The 20,151-nt window shown below is 39.7% G+C and overlaps 2 protein-coding genes across 5 annotated transcripts in view; one reads left to right on the top strand and one right to left on the bottom strand.

Moving 5' to 3' along the window:
* Positions 1-9,799: 9,799 nt before the first annotated feature.
* LOC23687629 (canalicular multispecific organic anion transporter 2) lies at positions 9,800-14,639 on the bottom strand. The gene is given in 5 exon segments (XM_021850907.1): positions 9,800-9,957; positions 9,960-11,767; positions 11,826-12,475; positions 12,534-12,827; positions 14,592-14,639. Coding segments are annotated over 5 exon segments (2,958 nt in total).
* A 1,158-nt stretch (positions 14,640-15,797) lies between these two features.
* LOC5564119 (POU domain, class 6, transcription factor 2) overlaps positions 15,798-20,151 on the top strand; it is a 458,131-nt gene continuing 453,777 nt past the window's right edge. For 2 of the 4 annotated variants that reach the window (XM_021855444.1, XM_021855443.1), the window contains exon 1: positions 15,798-17,145. The gene's annotated coding sequence lies outside the window, so the exon portion shown is untranslated. The remainder of the gene's footprint in view (positions 17,146-20,151) is intronic. The other 2 variants (XM_021855442.1, XM_021855445.1) reach the window with 2 other exon arrangements.

Here is a 20,151-nt window from a genome sequence, read left to right as displayed (position 1 = left end):
GATGATGTGCATACTGACTGAAAAATAATTAAAATTATGTTTTGGGACCTTCCTCAGCCCCGCGGGTACAAAGCAAAGCCATAGTGAAGGCAGTGTCGTAGCGTGCGATTGGCTCGCTCCAAGAGTGCCAGCTTTCAGGGTGCGCCAAATTTAATAAAACTTTTGATATAATCTCTACAGACAAATTAAGAATGGGAGCCTCTGAAGTCACTACAGTCGACTCTCCACAACTAACTAACTCCATAACTAATGTTCTATAACTCGATGGATTTTGCGGTCCTTTCTAATTCTCATACATTATGCTCTCCATAACTCGATGTTTCCAATAGTCGATGCCACGTGAGAGGTAATTTTCCCTCCATAACTCGATGCCCATCTAAAAACCATTTTTTATACAGGGAGACATGGACCATTTCTAGTTTGGCAGTGAATAAAGGACTTGCAAGTTGTAATAAAAGTTTAAAAACATAAAATTTTAAAAATGATTTTTTTTTCTTTAAGGCACTCCGTGCTTGTGGCCACTACTGTGCCGGAATCAGCGCGTAACATTACTAAAGGACCTATCTAACATTTAGAGGCTCTCTTTGTTTACTTTCTCTTTCATTAATAACTGAGTCACATTAATCTCTTCTGTTGCTTTTTTTGTATGAAACGCTAGTCAAGGAAATTGACTTTCGATCTATAGTGAAAAACTTCCCAAAATCTTTAGTATTCCACTGTTATAATCAAAAGAGAACGAGAGAGGAGAGAATCTCTCATTTGTACATAGGTCCTTTAGTAATGTTCCGCGAGAGTTTTATCTGAATCTTCCTTACAGATACAGTTCTATTTTTAACTAATCTATATTTACATCTGCTTTCACTCTCTTCTGCTCTTTTGCTCTCACACCGAGCAGGTAGGAGAGTGCTCTGCTGTTGGTCCAATCGATTTCCATAAGCCATAGTCCATTGCTCTTGCGGTGGTTCGTTTTGTCGTTTGAGGCTAGCTGCCTGCGAAGTGGGTCAATTTGTCTCAGTCACCATCTGATACTGACGGAGGATGGATGTGCTCCCCTATGCACGGTCCTCCTTGCGGCGTCTTCTGGTGGCTGGACGGGTTATTTTTTGGAGGGGCTGGGAATTGAATCCATGACCTTCCGCTTATGAAGCGAAAGCGTAACCTCAAGGCTACGGACCCCCCCCCTAAAAATGATTTTTTGTAAAAAATAAGGGATTTTTCGAACATTTTGAAAAAAGTGTCCAAAGATATTTTTTCAAAATGCTTTCAACAAAATGTTGCAGAAATGATCATAAAAGTATTGGAAGTATAGAAATTTAAACCTTTGATTTTAAATTTTTTGGTATCGGTATGTTCTATAACTCGATAATTCTATAAGTCGATGGTCCCTTGAATATCGAGTTATGGATAGTCGACTGTATTTCTAAAATAATCTTAGACAGAAGTATGATAGATTGACTTTGAATTTGAGGCAGGATTATAACTGTTAACTGTTTAAATGTAAGAAAATAATATTGTTTAGTCATAGAAAAATCCTTAAATTCCATACCAAACTCTTCGTAAAATTTCAAAAGAATTTTTATTTGCTATAACAAAATCATTTGTTCTGTCATTTTTAACTAAGCATCTAAAGTACAACTTAGCAAAATGTCGTTTGAAATACTCTTTTGAAATCTTTGAGTATATCCTGAAAATTAAACTTACACAAAATAATTGCACTACGCTGACAAATATTCTTAAATTATTGTATAATTCAAGGTAAAAATATTTGCCAAATTCTTGATTATTTAGGAGTTTATCAATAAATTTACTTAACGCATTCTACTGTTGCCCTTTGTTTTTTTTCAGTCAACGAGCTTTAAATTATAAATAGTTTTGGAGATATTAACTGCTAATTCATTTTTGAATATAGGACACATGTGTTTAAAAACTTGTGCAGAAATAAATGTACAAGCAATGTTCAAAATTGTCACCTTATGAGTATGCTTTACACTGAAATTTTGACAGAAGTTCTGGGCAGTTTAATCAGTGCTTTGTTCGAATTTATCTTTGGTCATATAAACAACAATTTAATGATCTTTTTTTAACATCTTCAGCACTTGAATCTTGCAATCATCCGGGCTATCCGACAGTTTTCCTTCGAAAGAGATTCGAAACATTTTATATGCTTTATTGGTAAAACTTCTATTAATAATTCAACGAGTTCTTATTTTGAAGTATTATTTGAGCTCTATCATGAAACTTTTTCCCACTCGACTTTCAAAACGAGCCCTAAAGTTTTTCTGAAATGTTTTACGTAAACTTGTACAATGCTTAAAAAATAAGTCTTGAACAAGTGGCACTCAAATGGCGGTTCACCAAGGACAGCATGAGGCCACGCTACGGCTCTGCCGAAAGATGTCTCGATTACTTTGTGATTACTATAAGATCATGAACGGGCCCATGATCTTTTTGTAATGGATGTATTTTTGATTTTATTGGACATATTATACCATTGTACAGCAACACGATGTACAGTACAATGCATTTTCGTCTTCTTTGATTTTCTATACATATTGTGTTTTTGTTTTGTATGTATGGACCGATTTGGAGCTTTCCTAAGCCAAGATCTATTCGTATAATGGAAATTTCCTTAACTTCCCTGGGCATAGTGTATAATCGTACCTGCCACACGATAAATGGCAAAATAAACTCTTAGTTAACAACTGTGGAAGTGCTCATAAGAACACTAAGCTGAGGAGCAGGCTCTGTCCCAGCGTGGATGTAATGACAAGAAGAAGAAAAACAAAAAGAAGAAGTATGGACAGATTTCAATGAAGTTTTTACTGCACATCAGCCATTATTTGTATTTTAACATATATTTTCAGGTGATTTTTGTAATTCACGAGTTAAACGGTTTGACGAAATTGAAATTGTAAAATTGTGAACAGTAAAAAATTGTTTCTAGCAAATTTGGATATCTCGTCCATACCTTAAACTTTGCTGAAAACACCATAAAGCTATTCATTCTATTTTTAGAGTTATGTCAATCATTAATATTTGTCAAAAAAAAATCACCGTTATTGCTCTTGAACTTGTGATTGGAAAAACCATTCAAAAATATATGTTGAAATTCCAGTTATGCTTGATGTGCCTTAACATTTTTATACAATTCTACCCTGTAACCCAATTCTACTTCAATCTAAACCTCCAAAATTGATAATTTTGTATGGAAAATTAAAAAAAGTTGCAAAATGTCCAATACTGTCGAATGGAAAAATGGCAACCTTGGCAAATGAAGCCTTCATTTAATTAGAGAAATGTTTTTTGTTTCCAGCAAATTCAGTATTCAAAGGCCGAAATCTCTTTTTTTTTTCTAAATTTTTCCAAGATGTGCACAGGGGATCGTAGCAAGCCGTGCGCACGGGCGACTGCGTTTCAAATTTTCTGTCAGGCTGATTTTGGTTTTGCTTATTTTTTATTCGGCTGGTGAAAAACATAATCGGCTAATGGTGCATTCCAATTGCAAATGTTCTTGCAAAAGTTTTAAAAAATGATATTAGTAGTTTACGTAACAAGTTACAGAATGATGATTTTTACAGCACGAGTCGTACATTTGTACAACGAAGCTGGCCGAATTAGATAATTATGGCGAGTGCTGTAAAAATCGAGCTCTGCAACGAGCTGCGTACAATTTTTTTTTGTAATTTCGTAGAACACCACTTGTGGGTATCAGAAATCTAATCGGGATGCACTATTTTGCAATTTCTGAAAATTGTTGAGTTATGAATAATTATGGATCTCAATAAAGTTGCGCAATTAAAAGTGTTGCGTAACTGTGGGGTGCGAACTAGATATCAACAAGCAGCAAGGCTGCTGTCAAGTCAAAATTTTCAATAAAATGATCCGAGTATGCCTTAAATGAGCGGTCATTACTTCATCACGCTAAAAAATGTTACACATTTTATGTGACACAAAAACTATCAACTATTGTAGAAAAGTTTTACTTTGTCTTATTTATGTGTATATTATGATACATATTTTTAATTAAAATACAACCAGAAACTATCTGATTCAATTGATTTATTGGATTTATTGCCTGCATCAAACTGTAGAAGCTTTGTGTGAAGTATTTTAATTGTGTACCTTGAAAATGGTTTCCTGCGAGACAAGCAAACAAACAGCACTGATGGAAAAAAATGTGTTCAAATTGAATGACCAAAATGCTCGAGACCGGACCCCTTATTTGCGTAATAGTCATGACGCGATTAATTTCAGTTGGGTAATGACTATAACGAACTGCATATACCAGTGCAGGAAAGTAGGCTGTTTCATGACAGATACGCGTGATGAAAAACAGCCTATAACGATGAGAAATTGCAAGAAATCATGACGTTCATAACATTTGTTTTGAATTGAGCTAGAAATCACCAAAAGAATCTCTTGCCCCACTCGAACTTTTGTCCCATCTTTACTCTATCATCATGCATTTGCTGGAGTACTAGTAACTTTCACAATTCTTACTGAAACTAAGAATCAGTTTTAAAATATATTTATGTGTGTACAGTGGTACTGTACTCAATATATTTCAAAGAACTCCAGAAGATTTTTAAGCCGCATAGTTCCAACGTAAAGTTTTTGAACACGGTGTATGGCCAAATATACCCCATTGTTGTTGACTATCATCTAGCCAACCTTCACATGCTGGAAATCGCACAAAAATGTGCATAACTTTTTTATTTCTTGATGGATTCTGTTGAATATTTCAGAACTTTTCTAGACTATTGTCCGATGAACTTTGTAGTATCAGAGACGAATAGTGGTTGGGTTCAGATTGGGTACCATTTCTAGTACTGCATTCGGTCGCTTGGAACTGCAAATAGTACCCAAGTTTGACATATCGCAGTACACTAGATTTTTCTCAATTATCAACCGGTTCTGAATTCTTTTCAATCTCGTGTAAAATTTCTTCAGATAAAAAAGAAAAAAAATATCAAGATTTCAGTCGTAAACCTACCAGTACAGGTGCATGATTAGCACCAGATTTGAACCACCATATTCTCTGGTCAATGACTGGTAGGTGCATATGAAATAGAGCGACCAAAATTATTATATGCTAATGGAAATACACTCCAACCCCTTTTTACGACCGTTCTTGGACGACCGAAATCCAAATTAATGACCGTTTTTATAAATAATCAATATCATAAAAAGAAATGAAAATAGAGGGTCATAATGTTCAGCAAAATTGTTCAGTAGATCAAGGGCTAGCATTAAAATGCGGAATTCTGCACCAGGTGGCGCTAAGGCCATCGAAATTTTTTGTTTCTTTTATCTCAAGATCCCGTCTTTGGCAAAGTGGCTCAGTAGATCAAGCGTTATCATAATAAAAGCCATGAGATCCGAAATTTAGCCACCAGGCGACGCTAGTGAGCATGAAACTTTTGTTTTGCGGATATCTCAGAATCATGACCAAAGATGGCGTCTTCGGCAAAGCTGTTTAGTAGCTCAAGATCTATGTTTGTTCTACCGGAGGGATTCAAGATTAGCGCCTCCTGGTGGAAAAACTCGAATCTTTTGACTAAAATACTGAAAGCTACTGAACAACTTAGCTGAAGACGTCTTCTTCTTCTTTCTGGCGTTACGTCCCAACTGGGACAGAGCCTGCTTCTCAGCTTAGTGTTCTTATGGGCACTTCCACAGTTATTAACTGAGAGCTTACTATGCCAATGACCATTTTTGCATGCGTATATCGTGTGGCAGGTGTGATGATACTTTATGCCCTGGGAAGTCGAGAAAATTTCCAACCCGAAAAGATCCTCGACCGGTGGGATTCAAACCCACGACCCTCAGCTTGGTCTTGCTGAATAGCTGCGCGTTTACCGCTACGGCTATCTGGGCCACAGAAGACGTCATCTTTCTAATGAGTCAGGATCCTATCCGCAAAACAAAATTTGCATGCACACTAGCTCTGCCTGGTGGTGGAATTCCACTTGAGCAGTGTTGCCAGCTACGACAAAAATTCGAGCCCTTTTGAAAAACTGGATTACAGATGAAGAGCATTCCTATGCTGAAAAGCATTCTATATTTCTATTCTGCTCAAGTTTTATGGTTATGATTTTTTCTTTATTCTCCTTAAAAAGTATTGCCAGCCACAAGAACATTTGTTTTTCTAGGCCGACTGTATGGCATGCAACAACTTTGGTGAACATTTGGTATCGTTATCTTTAAAACTTATTGGTATCTGCATATAACACCCCCATATAATTGGCTCTTTTTGAAACAATCGAGACGGTTGTTATCTATTACCAGAATATGAAAACTTGAATAGCCATTTTGGAAAGTTTTCATTCCATGCTTCAACTTTGCCGGTTATCTTGGATCAGTATTTCCACATCTAGACGTTGCATTTTTCAAAAACATAATGATAACCCTTATTTTTTACGACCGATTCTCTTTACGATCCCCCGATGACGGTCGTACAAAGAGGTTGGGGTGTATTACAATAGAAGATGTGTTGAAACAATATTATAATAGAGATGAAATCCCGGATTGAATACCTATAAAGCGATATGATAAAAACTATATCAATTATCGTTAACTTAACGCATGGGATTTTGGCTCGCGGAGCACTTTTTGATATAAAATTGTTACGCTAAGCACCTGTGATTCATCACCACTTCGTTGGAAATCTGGACTTTTAACAAAAATCGTGCGGAAAGTTTTATGTTGTTTATTAACATACAAAGGTATCGACCGTGATGATTTTATTTTGAAATTGTTTATCGGCATATCGGTCTATTTTGCTCGAAGTAAGAGGGAGCATGGAGAAGAAAGCAATGAATACTAGATGGATAGGTACCGTAAGGGAACGGCGAGAGAAATTGGATTAGATGTTGAAGAGGGCATACCATATGAAACAGTATTACTTGAAACGTCACTTCCTTGTGGCTAACGTCCCCTATGGGAACGGCTTGGGTGTGTTTTGAGAATGACACTACCAAGACAGCCAAAAGGAAGGAGGTCTCAAGCGCTCTAATACTGTTTGGCGATCAAGCAGGTTCTATCGATCGATGGCTTATATTATTGGGGAATCATTACACAATCATGGATGGTTTGTCCATATTATGTGTATTTCTCCCCGATAAGCCACACACATGATCATTATTTATGAACTGCGTTTTTTGTTTATTAAGGTGAAGATGATGAGACGGGATTGGTGGTCTAATGGCTACTGCTTCTGCTTCATATGCAGAAGGTCATGGGTTCAATCCCAAGCCTCATTTATTATTATTATTATCGTCAATCAAAGTAGACTACATGTTAACACTTAAATCTATATACTGCTATATCTTACAGAGTTAAAGTATATTCTTAGGTTACTACGCGACATTGTTAAGTCTATTGTTTCGCAATGTTGATTATATAAACTCATCATTCGGTTTAGAGGAGAAAATTTTGCATAATTAGTACGACGGTGATTAATAAAAAACAAGTTACGATTCCTCAATTGCCGGGAAGGAGTATAAAAATTTAAACTGTTTAATAGGTTGCGTCCCTTTCCTCGAACTTTATAGTTGTATCTTTCACTTGCTTTCTATCTTCCACTCTCAATCTACCACACTCACACCCTATCCGTTCATAGCAAACGCTAGAACAAGAAACGGGTAAGAAACCGTTTCCCTACGCTTCCACTCTGTCTCATTATTATAGCATGCCTTTCCTTACACCTGCTACATAGGCAGTTGAAAATCACCAGCACTTATACACTGAGGGTGTCTATTAGTCCCAAGCAGTCATCTGGTTGGTTCTTTGTGTAAGTGCAGCTGATCTGGCTATACTGGAGTAGCAACCACGGGCGGCCAATCAAGCTCAAGCTCAAGCTCAAGCTTAATTAAGGTGAAGATGAATCGAAGCCAAACCTAAAAAATGCAACCGAAAATTCGTTTAAGCTGAAAACTTGATCGATTGTTCACTTGCTGTTGTTTCTAATCAATCATATTTTCAACTCAAACCTAAACTGATCAGGTTTTTCTTCGATTCATCTTCACCTTAACTATGATTTTAGGTAAAACTTTTAATTCTTATCTTGAAAGATTTGTTTTGTTTGAATGAACATCAAAGTTTCATGTTTCCCAGATTTTTTACGTCGATAAGTATTCCAAGACAATTGGATGAAAGATTAGGGGGGTCTGTAGTCTTGAGGTTACGCTCTCGCTTCATAAGCGGAAGGTCATGGATTCGATTCCCAGCCCCTCCACAAAAAACCCGTCCAGAAGACGCTTCACGGAGGACTGTGCTTTGGGAAGCACATCCATCCTCCGTCAGTATCAGATGGTGACTGAGACAAACTGACCCTCTTCGCAGGCGCTAGCCTCACTGGGTGTGAGAGTAAAAGAGTAGGAGAGAGTGAAAGAAGATGTAAATATAGATAAGTTAAAAATAGATCTGTATCGGTAAAGAAGATACAGATCAACTGATCCCGGCACAATAGTGGCCACGAAAACAAAGTGCCTTAAAAAAAAAATTAACATTCAAACTATTCTGTCGAGGAATATTGGATTTTTTCAACTTTCAAAGTTTTTTCCCACACTGATCTTTAAAAAAATGCAGCCAAAACTGTTTCATACAAACTAGAGAAAAAACAGTGATCTTAAATGAAAATGCGATCGATTGCTCGCAACTAGCGAATTTAAAATCGATCATATTTTCAGCGCGGTCTGTTACTTTGTTCCATGAATTTGAACCCTCAAAAATCTATGGTATGGTTCTAGGTATGGTTTGCTTTTGTTAATTTAAGCCGTTGAAGTTGTTATATTTCAAGGCATTGGTGAAGAATTTCGAAACTGCTGCGGTGCACCTGCCAAGACTGGCACTGTCTGTGCTCCGCGGAGCACGATTTGAAAACCACTGTCTTGGCTTTTAATACCATAAGGTTTTCCAATAAATTCATTATATGGTTCGATTTGTTCTAAATCTTTGTCGTAAGTCAGAAAAAGCTCAATCATAATGTGTATATGAATGCAATAAATTCATAAGGGGAAACTGTTACTGTGAAATAGTGGTAACAATAACAGTCTAATAAGCAGAGTGGTTTACTCAGAAACCGACTGTTTGACAAAGTGTTGAAAATTGTTGTCCCCTACCATCACAATTAGGAAAAAATTTCGGAAGACAATGCATTAAAATTTCAATTAGAATCAAATTTCATGATTTATGATTCATATGGAATATTTATTTTTGGCCTATTTATATTGGCCTTATTCAAAATTTTATGAAATTGATTGTAGAATAAAAAGAGATACAGAAAGTCTACTCCTCATGATTTCAGATCAATGTAAATTAATCTAACGATTCACGAAACACACGAGCAAATTCGTAAAAAAATAATAAACTGAAAGTTCTTATGGAACACATGCATTGTCTAAATATATTTATCTTATCGTGATGCTACCATATTTCGCGCACGCTCCTAATTTCGCTCACTGCCATTTTATCCATATTTGTTGATACATATTGGACTATCTAATTGCATGTTATGTAACCATGGCTGAAGTAGATATGTTCAAAATACTAGCCAACAAAAATGTCTTTCGCAAAACATGTTTAAAATGTCAGTGAGCGAAATTAGGAGCGCGCGCGAAATATCGGTACTTTACCGTAGTTCTCTAATTGTGTTTTTCATTATTAATATGTAGTGCTATCAGATACTGTTTGCATGTTATGAAAAAACTGTATAATTACTTTAGGCTGAATGTTTGCTAGAAACTGTTATTTTTTATAGGTTTCAAAGAGTTCTGTGAAACACAAATATTAAATATTTTCAAAAACTTACATACACTCCAAGGTACATGTCTCTTACGGAGGTGTTAGTAGCTGCCTCCGGGTCTTCGGACCAATCCGTGAGCCAAATGTTGCCGTAGCTGGCAGAAGCTTGATTAACGACACTTGAACCTATTGCCCAGAAAGCCATGTTCAACTGACGGCACCCGTTGCAGATTCTTCCTTTTCGATCAAAGTCGTACCCTTGGCAGGGGCAGCTGGAGCTTCCACTGGCTTGTTGCTGTTTCGAGACTCTTGTCGACTCATCGTTTTCCGGCAAACACTACCAGCACTTCCACCACTACCGGAAGACCTCTGAGATCGAGTTGACATTGCTCGTTTTACGATGTTCCTAGAGACTTCATCCTTCAGAATCTCCTGAATAATCTGAATTTCCTCGTCTTCTTCGTCAAGTTCTTGGAAGTGTTGCATGAGGAATTCGGCAAAAGCGCCCTTCTGATCAAGTAACTGTTGGTAAGATCCGCTTTCCGATATTTCACCGTCCTTCACCACGAAAATTTCTTCCACACTTGGTAGGAACGAAATACCATGGGTTACCAGAAGTCGCGATCGTCCCACCAATATACCCTCAGGTCCAATAACCTTTTCGAAGATGTGCTTGCCAACGTGAGCATCTACGGCGCTAAGCGGATCGTCGAACAGGTAGATTTCTGCATCTGCGTAGACGGCCTGAGCTAAGGCTACTCGCTGTTTCTGTCCACCGGACAAGTTAATACCCTTCTCACCGATCTCCGTCTTATCTCTACCTGGAAGCATCTCCAAATCCGGTTTCAGCGCACAGCATTCCAGGACACGATCATATTTCTGCGCATTATACGCTTTTCCGAACAGAATATTCTCCCGCAAGGTGGCGTTCTGAATCCAGGCCTGCTGTGGAACGAAGGCAATCGATCCATCGGTGTTGACCGTACCCTTGATCTTCTCCATTTCTCCAAGCAGCGCAGATATAAGAGAACTCTTACCCGTGCCGACACTACCGACCACCGCAGACAGCTTGCCTTTCTTCACCGCTAGATTTATATTCTTTAAGATTGGCGTCTCGTCACCCCACGAGAATGTTCCGTCTTTGATCGAGAGGGCATCCTCGCTGCGGTTGTGTGTCACATTGGTCGGGTCCAGTTCTTCACTGTTCATGAACTTGTTGATACGCTGAACCGATACCCACGCCTGCATGGCAAACGTGATCATCATGGGGAACATAGCCAACGGGAAGCGTAGGATGTTGAACAGTGCTAGGGAAACGAAGGCTGTTTGCGGATCGAGTACGTTGTTCTCATCGATCATGACGTACACTGCGAATAAAGCCAGCGTCACCAGGAACGGTGCCATACTCCACACTAAGAAAGTCGCTGCCCCATAGTAGGCCATGGTTCGCAAAATGTCGATTTCTCCGTGCCGGACGCCTACTATGTCATCCTGGAAACTGGGCCCCCAAGCGTAAAGCTTCAACACCTTCATGCCGCTCAAGATTTCGTTCATTTTCTTCACACGCTCGTCCTTGATGTTAATCTGTTTCACCTGGAGATCACGTAGCCGAGTAGCGATGACTCCGGTGATCGGAATCATAAAGACCATCACTCCGAGTCCAGCGAACACTGCCGGGCCGAGGATCTCGTACAGAAAAAAGATGCAAACTCCGATAATGATGGGAGCTGACCACAGAACGTACAAGTAGGACGTCAATTCGAAGAACCGCTGCGCGTCGACTGCCATAAGGTTCACGATTTCTCCCACGGTGGTGTCCTTCTTAGCGAAGCTCGATATGCGGAGGGCTTTCCGATAGATGGCACTGATCAAACCCGTTCGGATGCGGAAACCGACAAGGAACGTCTTGCGGAAGTACTGACCGTTGAACAGTGCGATCAACAGCGAGTTTAAGAACAGAGCAAACGTTATCGTCATTCCGATCCAGAAAGGTCCATTCATGGCGATGTTACCCATCAGCTCCCTGAAAAAGAAATCAGTGTTAGACCTCCACAATCACACTCAAACACAGTCAAACTTACTGCATAAGATATGGCAGTCCGGAGATTCCGATCTGGAGCAACCCCGCGAACCAGAACGGCCCACCGTACGCCTTGACCATCGCCGGAAGGATCGACCTATTCGAGGCGGCATTCGGTTTGTAGACGGGGTTCACCTTGCCGGCCTTCTTATCCGTAGCCATCTGTTTCCGACGTCCACTTTCGACACTCTCATACCAGTACTTATCGAACGGAGGCACCAGCTCCCGGGACATGTCCTGCGGGTTCAGATCGTACATGTCGTCGTCGGTCAGTGGCTTGCGGAAACCGGTCCACGTGAACCGATCGAAGTACAAATACAGCAGCTTGATGAAGAAGCTGGACCGCAACTCGGGGCTTTAGTTCTTCTGCTTGGGGTAGTCAGTATAGCGTGGGGCTTGATCAGGGAAGATCTCCAACAGCGTTATCAAGCAAATCAGCGAGTATTGCAGTGTGTAACTGACAAATTGGTACTCATCAAAGATGACCGTTTTGCCGGATCCGATCGGGTTTTCTCGTTTGGCGTGCTTCATAGCTTCCGTTCGCATCTGGATGATGTCGAGGAAGGCTTTCAGGAACCAGAAGATGAAGATCGTTCCCGCGCTTCGGATACCGTACTTCCGGAAAAAGTAGTATAGGGCGATGGTCGTTATCTGTCGTAAAAATAGCAAGGTTATTAATAGCTAATTGATGACAATCCAAAATACTTACATAAGCCAGAGCGTTGAAAACGGCCACCAATATCTGCACGTCGAACACATCCTGCTGGTTGTGGTAGTTAACGATCATGGTCAATCCACGGAGCGTCATCAGCATGAAGGTGATGACAATTTTTGAGATGTTCAGCCAATTCCACGGGATGTCCCGGTATCTGCTGGTTACAATACCGTACACCTCGTAGAATGTGAAGAGAAACAGTAAGAAACAGGGCACCCATTGTAGAATGATGCGCTGGAACCAGAAGGTCAAGTCCGGGTCCTCCGGTCGCCATGTGAGACTTGCGTCCTGTTCAGGGGGAAATTGTAAGATGTGTTAGAATGTTGTTATATGCCTTTTCGAAACAAGTAGATAGATAGATCCTGATGGTCTGGGGTTCGAAGTCTTAACTGAGATCTCGCATCGAACCGATCACACCAAATGTCTGACCATACAAATATTACAACATTCGCAAAGCAAGAAAAAAATCGTTTGAAAAATAGTAGACTTTGAAAACATCCGCCCAAAACGTCATCATATGCCGATTTGCGATAGATATATTAATTTTCCATAATTCGACCTGCCGAATTTCTTTTTTTAGATTTAATCTCTAAATGATTTTTGAGAAAATTGATTTGTTCTACTTATAAGCACAAGCGTATCTTTTTTTCTGTGGTAGTGCTCTATGACTTTTCGAACATTGATATTTTTCTCGGACACCATTGGCTTTATACAAATACGCATTGTGCCCAGGGTTACCACATGGAAATCTGTATTTTTCCTTGAACCATTTGTATTTCTGTATCATGGAGCACAATATATGTACCCCTAAATGTGAGATAGCAATGACAATTAGGCAAGAAATTCAAGTAAATACCACTTATTTGTGGCTAAAATTTAGAACTGAAATTTATCAGTTTCAATATTAATGTTTTCAAAACCATAAATTTTATTTTTGCTCGAAAATTTATATAAATCTGTATGGTTTTGGAAGAATCCTGTATGCAGAATCTTTATACACTATAACCTCAATTTACGAACTAGATCGGTGGTGCGTAAATTGAGTTGGTGCGTAAATTGAATCAGTGCGTAAAACGAGGGAGCTCAGTTCGTAAAACGAGGTTTTGCCGTTTAATATATATTGTTTAGAAAAAATATGCTCTTTCAGCACCATTAAAATATTATTAGAACATTGGGTTCTTAATCAGGCTAGAATGTGTGCAAGTTAAGGTCTTCCAAGAACTCTTTGGCGTTTGGGCATATGATTCTACATGAGTTAACGGAGATCAATTTATCATTTCTATGTAAAAGAATGTCTCACAATACTGAACCCTAGAAGATTGTTTTATTTTTAAGAAGCGTTTGTATTGTCAGATCCAAGTATTGGTACTTAAGTGAGTACAATAGGTTGTCTAGTTCATCCAAAAACTTCCTCGAATATATACCTGCAATGTACTGGCATATTTAGCGATCCTTTGATGTTTTTATGTGGCACAGGCCCTTATCTATTCATAGTAGTAAAATGAGTATGTTTATAATTTGTGCCGATGTCCTAGGTCCTCCAACGACTCCATTGAATATAGGCCTTGGGATCTACGACCGTAATAAGTGATTAGAGGTTAATTTCCAATAACTCCACAGGTCGCTAACCATTCATGTGAGTAAACGGTGTATTGTAATAATATGTGTGGATGTCCTAGGTCCTTCAAGGACTCCATTGAATATAGGCCTTGGGATCTACGACCGTAATAAGAGATTAGAGGTTAGTTTTCAATTACTCCACAGGCCCCTAACCATTCATGTGAGTAAACGGTATAATGTAATAATTTGTGCGGATGTGCAAACAATGTGTTGTATTGAATTGTGTCGATGTTTTTGTACTTCCGAGGACCACGATATATGGGCCTGAGTATCTACAAACTTAAGTAGTTGTACATTGATTTATAGCATAAAATCTAAACTCTTAAGGCTAAGTAGCCCGTCATACGTTTTGGTAGCCTTGTTGATTCAATTCCAAAATGGCGTCGGACATCGATTTTTGTCATCCCCTCGTCGTGCCCGTTCCGAAAATACCCATGTTGTACGGGTTTCCAACGGTGTTCCCAAACCAGAGGTCGCCATCTTGGATTCCAAAATGGCGTCGAACTTCGATTTTCGTCATCCCCTCGTCGTGCCCGTTCCGAAAATACCCATATTGTATGGGTTTCCAACGGTTTTCCCCAACCAGATGTCGCCATCTTGGATTCCAAAATGGCGTCGGACATCGATTTTTGTCATCCCCTCGTCGTGCCCGTTCCGAAAATACCCATATTGTATGAGTTTCCATCGGTTTTTCCAAACCAGAGGTCGCCATCTTGGATTCCAAAATGGCGTCGAACATCGATTTTCATCATCCTTTCGTGACTTAAATATAGGTAGCGTAAAAAAAGACTTCGTAAATTGAGGTTTTAGTGTATCTGTATTTTGCCAAACAAATCTGTAATCTGCCTAAACAGATTCTTGAACACAAAACATTCGATAAAATCTATAAAATACAGATAAATCTGTACATGTGGCAATCCTGATTATGCTACAGTCAACAATTCACTAATTATCAGAAATTGAAGCAACCTGTAAACTAAGGTACTCAACATTAGCGACTCCATCCAACTGGCAACGCTTCCGTTAGATGCAAATGCGCGCAATTTTCGTCCTCTACCTATAGTCGGACACACATGATCTTAGCAGGCCACCACCGCAACGACACCGAAGCGCGCCTTCGCCTTAAGCCCCACGCACAATGTAAGCGGCAGCGCGGCACAGCGGCATGACGGCGGGCCCATCTTGAGGTACACTCTGCTTGTCAAGTCAATGTTGAGAAGGATTTAGTCAACATGGGATTGATAAGTGGAGTGTGGATCAAGATGGGCGTGCCGTCATGCCGCTGTACCGCGCTGCCGCTCACATTGTGCGTGGGGCTTTACTCAGCAAGCTTTGGATGGAAGTGTTTTCGATTTCCATCTAGCAATCCCCACGATTTGGGGTGGTTACTCTGACTCCACTCCACTGACTGTTTTCTCCAGTTAATTTATATAAAAAGCCTACCCGTCTCCGCAAGCTCCCGAATCGACCATCCGACCGAGGACTGCTGAGGACATTAAATTGTGCATCGAATCAGAGAATGAATGAGTAAGCAGGGTGCATTAACGCATACACGCAGCATCGCAGCTCGTCGGCAGTGGTGCATATGTGCATTTAGTCGAACTGGAACCCGATGGGAGAGTGAGTGCGCGCGGCCGGTCTTTGGGTACGGTATCTACGAGAGCGTCCACTTTGGTTTGATGCACATTATTTTACAACTACACCCTTGCATATCGGGAGCAGCAAGAGCAGTGTTGCTTGTTTGCCGATGGACCGAACGGAGCGAAGGAGTGCCAATCAGGCAATGAATGAGGGTATCGCTGCTTATTGCTTTGTGGTGTTGTTGTGTGTAGAAGCGTGGAGAGCCGAGCCCTGAGTATTTTATTCGCATTTTATTATGTATTATTATTATAAAATGACTAATACAAGAAGAGAGTGCGGAGAGTGGCATATTATTAGCGGGCGCACATACACCGAAAATGACGTCGATGAGATCGAGAATAATAAAGCTCACGGCACGCGGAGACGAAGACACATGTGGAGTGTTGTGCTGAACGGGGTTTTTCGGAACGTGCTGGAGAAGCATAATAACACTTAGCAGTTCAGTTAACGACGCTAGGTCAACGCTAACGGATGTGTCCCTGCTTGTAAGACACAGGAGGTGGCGTTAGAAGAAAAAAAGAGTACTCATTTGTGTGGCTTGACCAATAGCAGGCGTTGCGTTTGTTTTGTGCGGAGCAACGGCTCATCGAGATCTAGTTAGCCAATCCAATCGGTACCATATCGTAGACCGTATTGCTTCGAGGAAGGATACTCGTCTAGCTGCTGAACTCCGTGTCCTTCGTGCGGTGCGTGTGACCAACCATAATCATATGTGCGGCGAATGAGGACACGCACCTTGTCGAGGAATGGCACACATTATTATTACTGTTTGAATGGTCTCCGAAATAGTGCACGTCGCTTTCGGGATGCTTTTGGACTAAACGTACGACTCGGAAAGACACCACCACCGTTCCCGCGCGTTAATTACCGATAATGAGATAAAACCGTACGCTAGGAGTATCAGGTTGTACCCACAAGTGTGCAGTCAGACGATGACAAATGGTTCTTCCCGAACAATGTCTCTTGTGTGTGAAATGCGAATTTATGGTGCATTCGAACGTGATTCGATTCGCTAATGAGTGTTGATTTTTAAGGTGTGTACACTGAAGTGAGCATTGATCGTCCTGGTAGCTTAGCATGCCATGCCAATCGAATCCACATATTCGGAGCGGACGTTTCATGGCCTACTGATCCGCGCTTATGAGAAGAGCAGGTCAATAGTGAAACTAATCAACTGTTGATGAAAAAGTGACGAAATTTTGAAAACGATCAGCTGAGAGTAAGTGTTTTGTGCAAGTGTGGAACCGCTAAACTGAAAGCATAACAGTACCCATACAGAAGAACGAAGAACAAAAGTGTTGTGTCAGGTGTCATTTGAGCCGCACATTCCAGAACGAAAGACAAGGTGAGTTATGCTCGTCCGGCAGTAAATGTCTTATGCCAAGCGTAAAGTGATACATTTCGTACCTATTATCAAAACAACAAAAAGCTGACGATCCAGATTGGCCCTGCTCGAAATCATACAGTTTAAAAATCATTTTACAGTGAAATCTCTATGAGTCGATGTTTCAATGTCGACTCAAGGGACCATACTAAAAACAATGGTTGATGGTCCCTTAAATGTTCCCTTAATGGAGGTTTGACTCTAGTTAGATTCCCTTTGATCAAAACCTTTACATACATCAAAACAACATTTTTGACATTTGTCCGGTAAATATATACTTTCCTAAGTCAGTCACAAAATTCACGTGCTGCTTCAAACTGTCAAATAAAAACTTTACACAGTGAGCGAAGGGGGGGGGGACTGTTGAGAGATATAGGTAGAACCTCTAGTGGCGCTGGCAGTCCCACTATCATTGCTCGACGTCCGGAGAGCGAGTGAGCCAAAAGAAGAGCGAGCGCGAAAAGAACCCACCGGTACATAAAACATCAAATTTCCGCGTATTTATACATTTCCCCGTTTTGCCCCCGCCCGGTGCCGAAGTGCTAGCGGGTACAGAGGGATTGTCCTTTTTCGATCCCCTTCCACGCTCCATCTCAAGGCTCCCCCGACTGTTGGTTATGTGGGTGGACATGAAGAAGTTGGGAATATGACGACGATTTGGCGATTCGGTTGTCTCAGCCAAGCTGACAAGCCAAGGGAAAGTCAAGGAAATCAACAGATTAGACAGAAGTCAGACGGGATAACAGAATCGAAAGTTTGTTTAGAGTAAATGTGTGAAAGCAAACAACACCGTGGAAGCACTCGCTATGGAAGTACTCAATGATCCGACGGTATTAAGTGATTTTTTTTCCAATGCAATTCAAAGCTAAAAAATGTAATTTTTTTCCGTCGGATAAATTGTTTCAAGTTCGCTCCATGTGGACCGCAATCACATCCAAGTTATATAATTCAAAGTGAGCAAAATATTCCTCCTTCAGTATACTTTTTAGATTACTATACTACCCATACTCGCATTACAGTCCCATTTCAATTTTCGACACATTTGAGTTAGCTCCATGAATAGTGTTTATTTTTAGTGTACTTTTCGGTACCATTCTTAAAATTGTGTTCTTGTATGGACAAAATGCGATAAAAATACCAAACCATGTGTGTCCCATATTGAATATACCCGCATAACAGTCCCATTAGTAAATTACGATGAAATTCAACCAAAAGTATTACTATAATTACTGTAAGGATCTCTGTAATCTTACATCCTAGTTTTGATCACATTAAAAGTAGATATAATACAAATTACAGAGGTTCAAATCAGTTTTATTCAAGAAAGATGGTTGTTTTTGTTTGACTTGAAAATATTCCCAGTAAGCCTTTTTACGGGATAAGTTATAGAACCACATCTTGCCGTGTACCCTGGAGAAGAAAGCTTCCCGTAGAGTCCATGTCGGTCATTACTATCATGATCCGGTTATAACAACGAAATCTCTTGTAGATTTATCATCCGAAGTCATGAAGGGGAAAGCTTTTGATACCAGCGTAGAAATGCGCACATAGCCATTGGCACATGCAGTCGACAAGATAGGTCAAACTGAGTGTGACATCAAATGCCGGAAAATAAGAAGGTCCTGGACACTTAGTATGATTATCTATATCTATTGAATTTCCAACTGCTTCGCTGACATCAGGCCTCTAGAACTCGATTTTACATCTTGATCCGTTTCAAATCCAACATCAACAGCAAGTGGATCCAGAAAATTGTTCGTGTTGATCGGTCGCACCGGCCCAACCAATCTAGGGTAATCTTCAGCACTACAATTACGTTTACGATTAAAAAATGCGAGTCCTAAAAGTTTCAAAAGGAACGGTGTCTTGGAATGTCTTGTAAAATTGAAAATAAATATGTCATCGTCCGCGATAACAAAGTAAGCGAGTCCCAAGTAATGGGACTGGTATGCGGGTATACTTGCATTTTGCGAGAAAAATACTCGGATAACGAGTCCCATTTGCTCTTTTCTTGGATTTGCACGTAAAAAACAATCGCATTTACTAAATTTTAGTTATTGAACAAATTCTTATACATCAATGATAATGTGTTGAGTAATGCCACCAGAATTTTCGACTGCCAGCAGCGGCGTAACGAAAACTTCAACATTTATGTTTAGATGTGTTTTTCTCGATATGATGGTTTTCCTAATGGGACTGTATTGCGAGTATGGGCAGTATATCTGATAGTGATAACATTTTTTTGTATCTGATAACGTCTACAATTATTTAAAATTTACATGTTATTTCAATAACCAAAAATATTGTATGTTTATTATTGATATTAAATTAATTTGAATTCTTTTCTGTAGTATACATTATTTTCTGGTTGTGTTTTAAAATTAGTAAGATAGGTACCTGGCACCTTTTAGGATACTCTTTGTGTTTATCCTAAATGTTGTTATTTTATTTTCCTAATAGTGGTAAGCATTACGTACTCGGTGTTATTTATTTGTTTTATTTTGAGTAATTTTCTACCTCAAATTGACACTTTTTTCATTTTTTGTATGTCCATAGTTTGACATGTAAGGGATATTCCTTTGCTGAAGTTGGTTGGGTACAAATTTCAAAATAAAATGTCATGATGTTGCTGTGTGCGTATGAAATGAACATATCAAATACGGGAACACCAAACGCGGTACGATTTTTCACAAGGCATGCGATGTCAAAGATCGTTTTTCTTTGCTAGGTTGGCGGTGATATTGATCATGGTTGCTTTCCTTTAATGACTTTGTGCTACCGCATTTGAAGCTAAGTTAGACAAGATTTGTTGACATGCAAAGCAGCAATACTGCACCATGCACGACTTCACGACTAAATGTCAACTTGGCTAAAAGAAGCTATCAGTTACGTACATGCGAAACTGTTGATATACCACTATCATGATAAGCAAGTTCATCATTGGTGAGGATGTAATGACATGTAATG

The sequence above is a fragment of the Aedes aegypti genome, chromosome 3, assembly GCF_002204515.2.
Source record: "Aedes aegypti strain LVP_AGWG chromosome 3, AaegL5.0 Primary Assembly, whole genome shotgun sequence".
Taxonomy (NCBI): Eukaryota; Metazoa; Arthropoda; class Insecta; order Diptera; family Culicidae; genus Aedes; species Aedes aegypti.
This window is presented reverse-complemented; position numbering and strand designations above follow the sequence as displayed.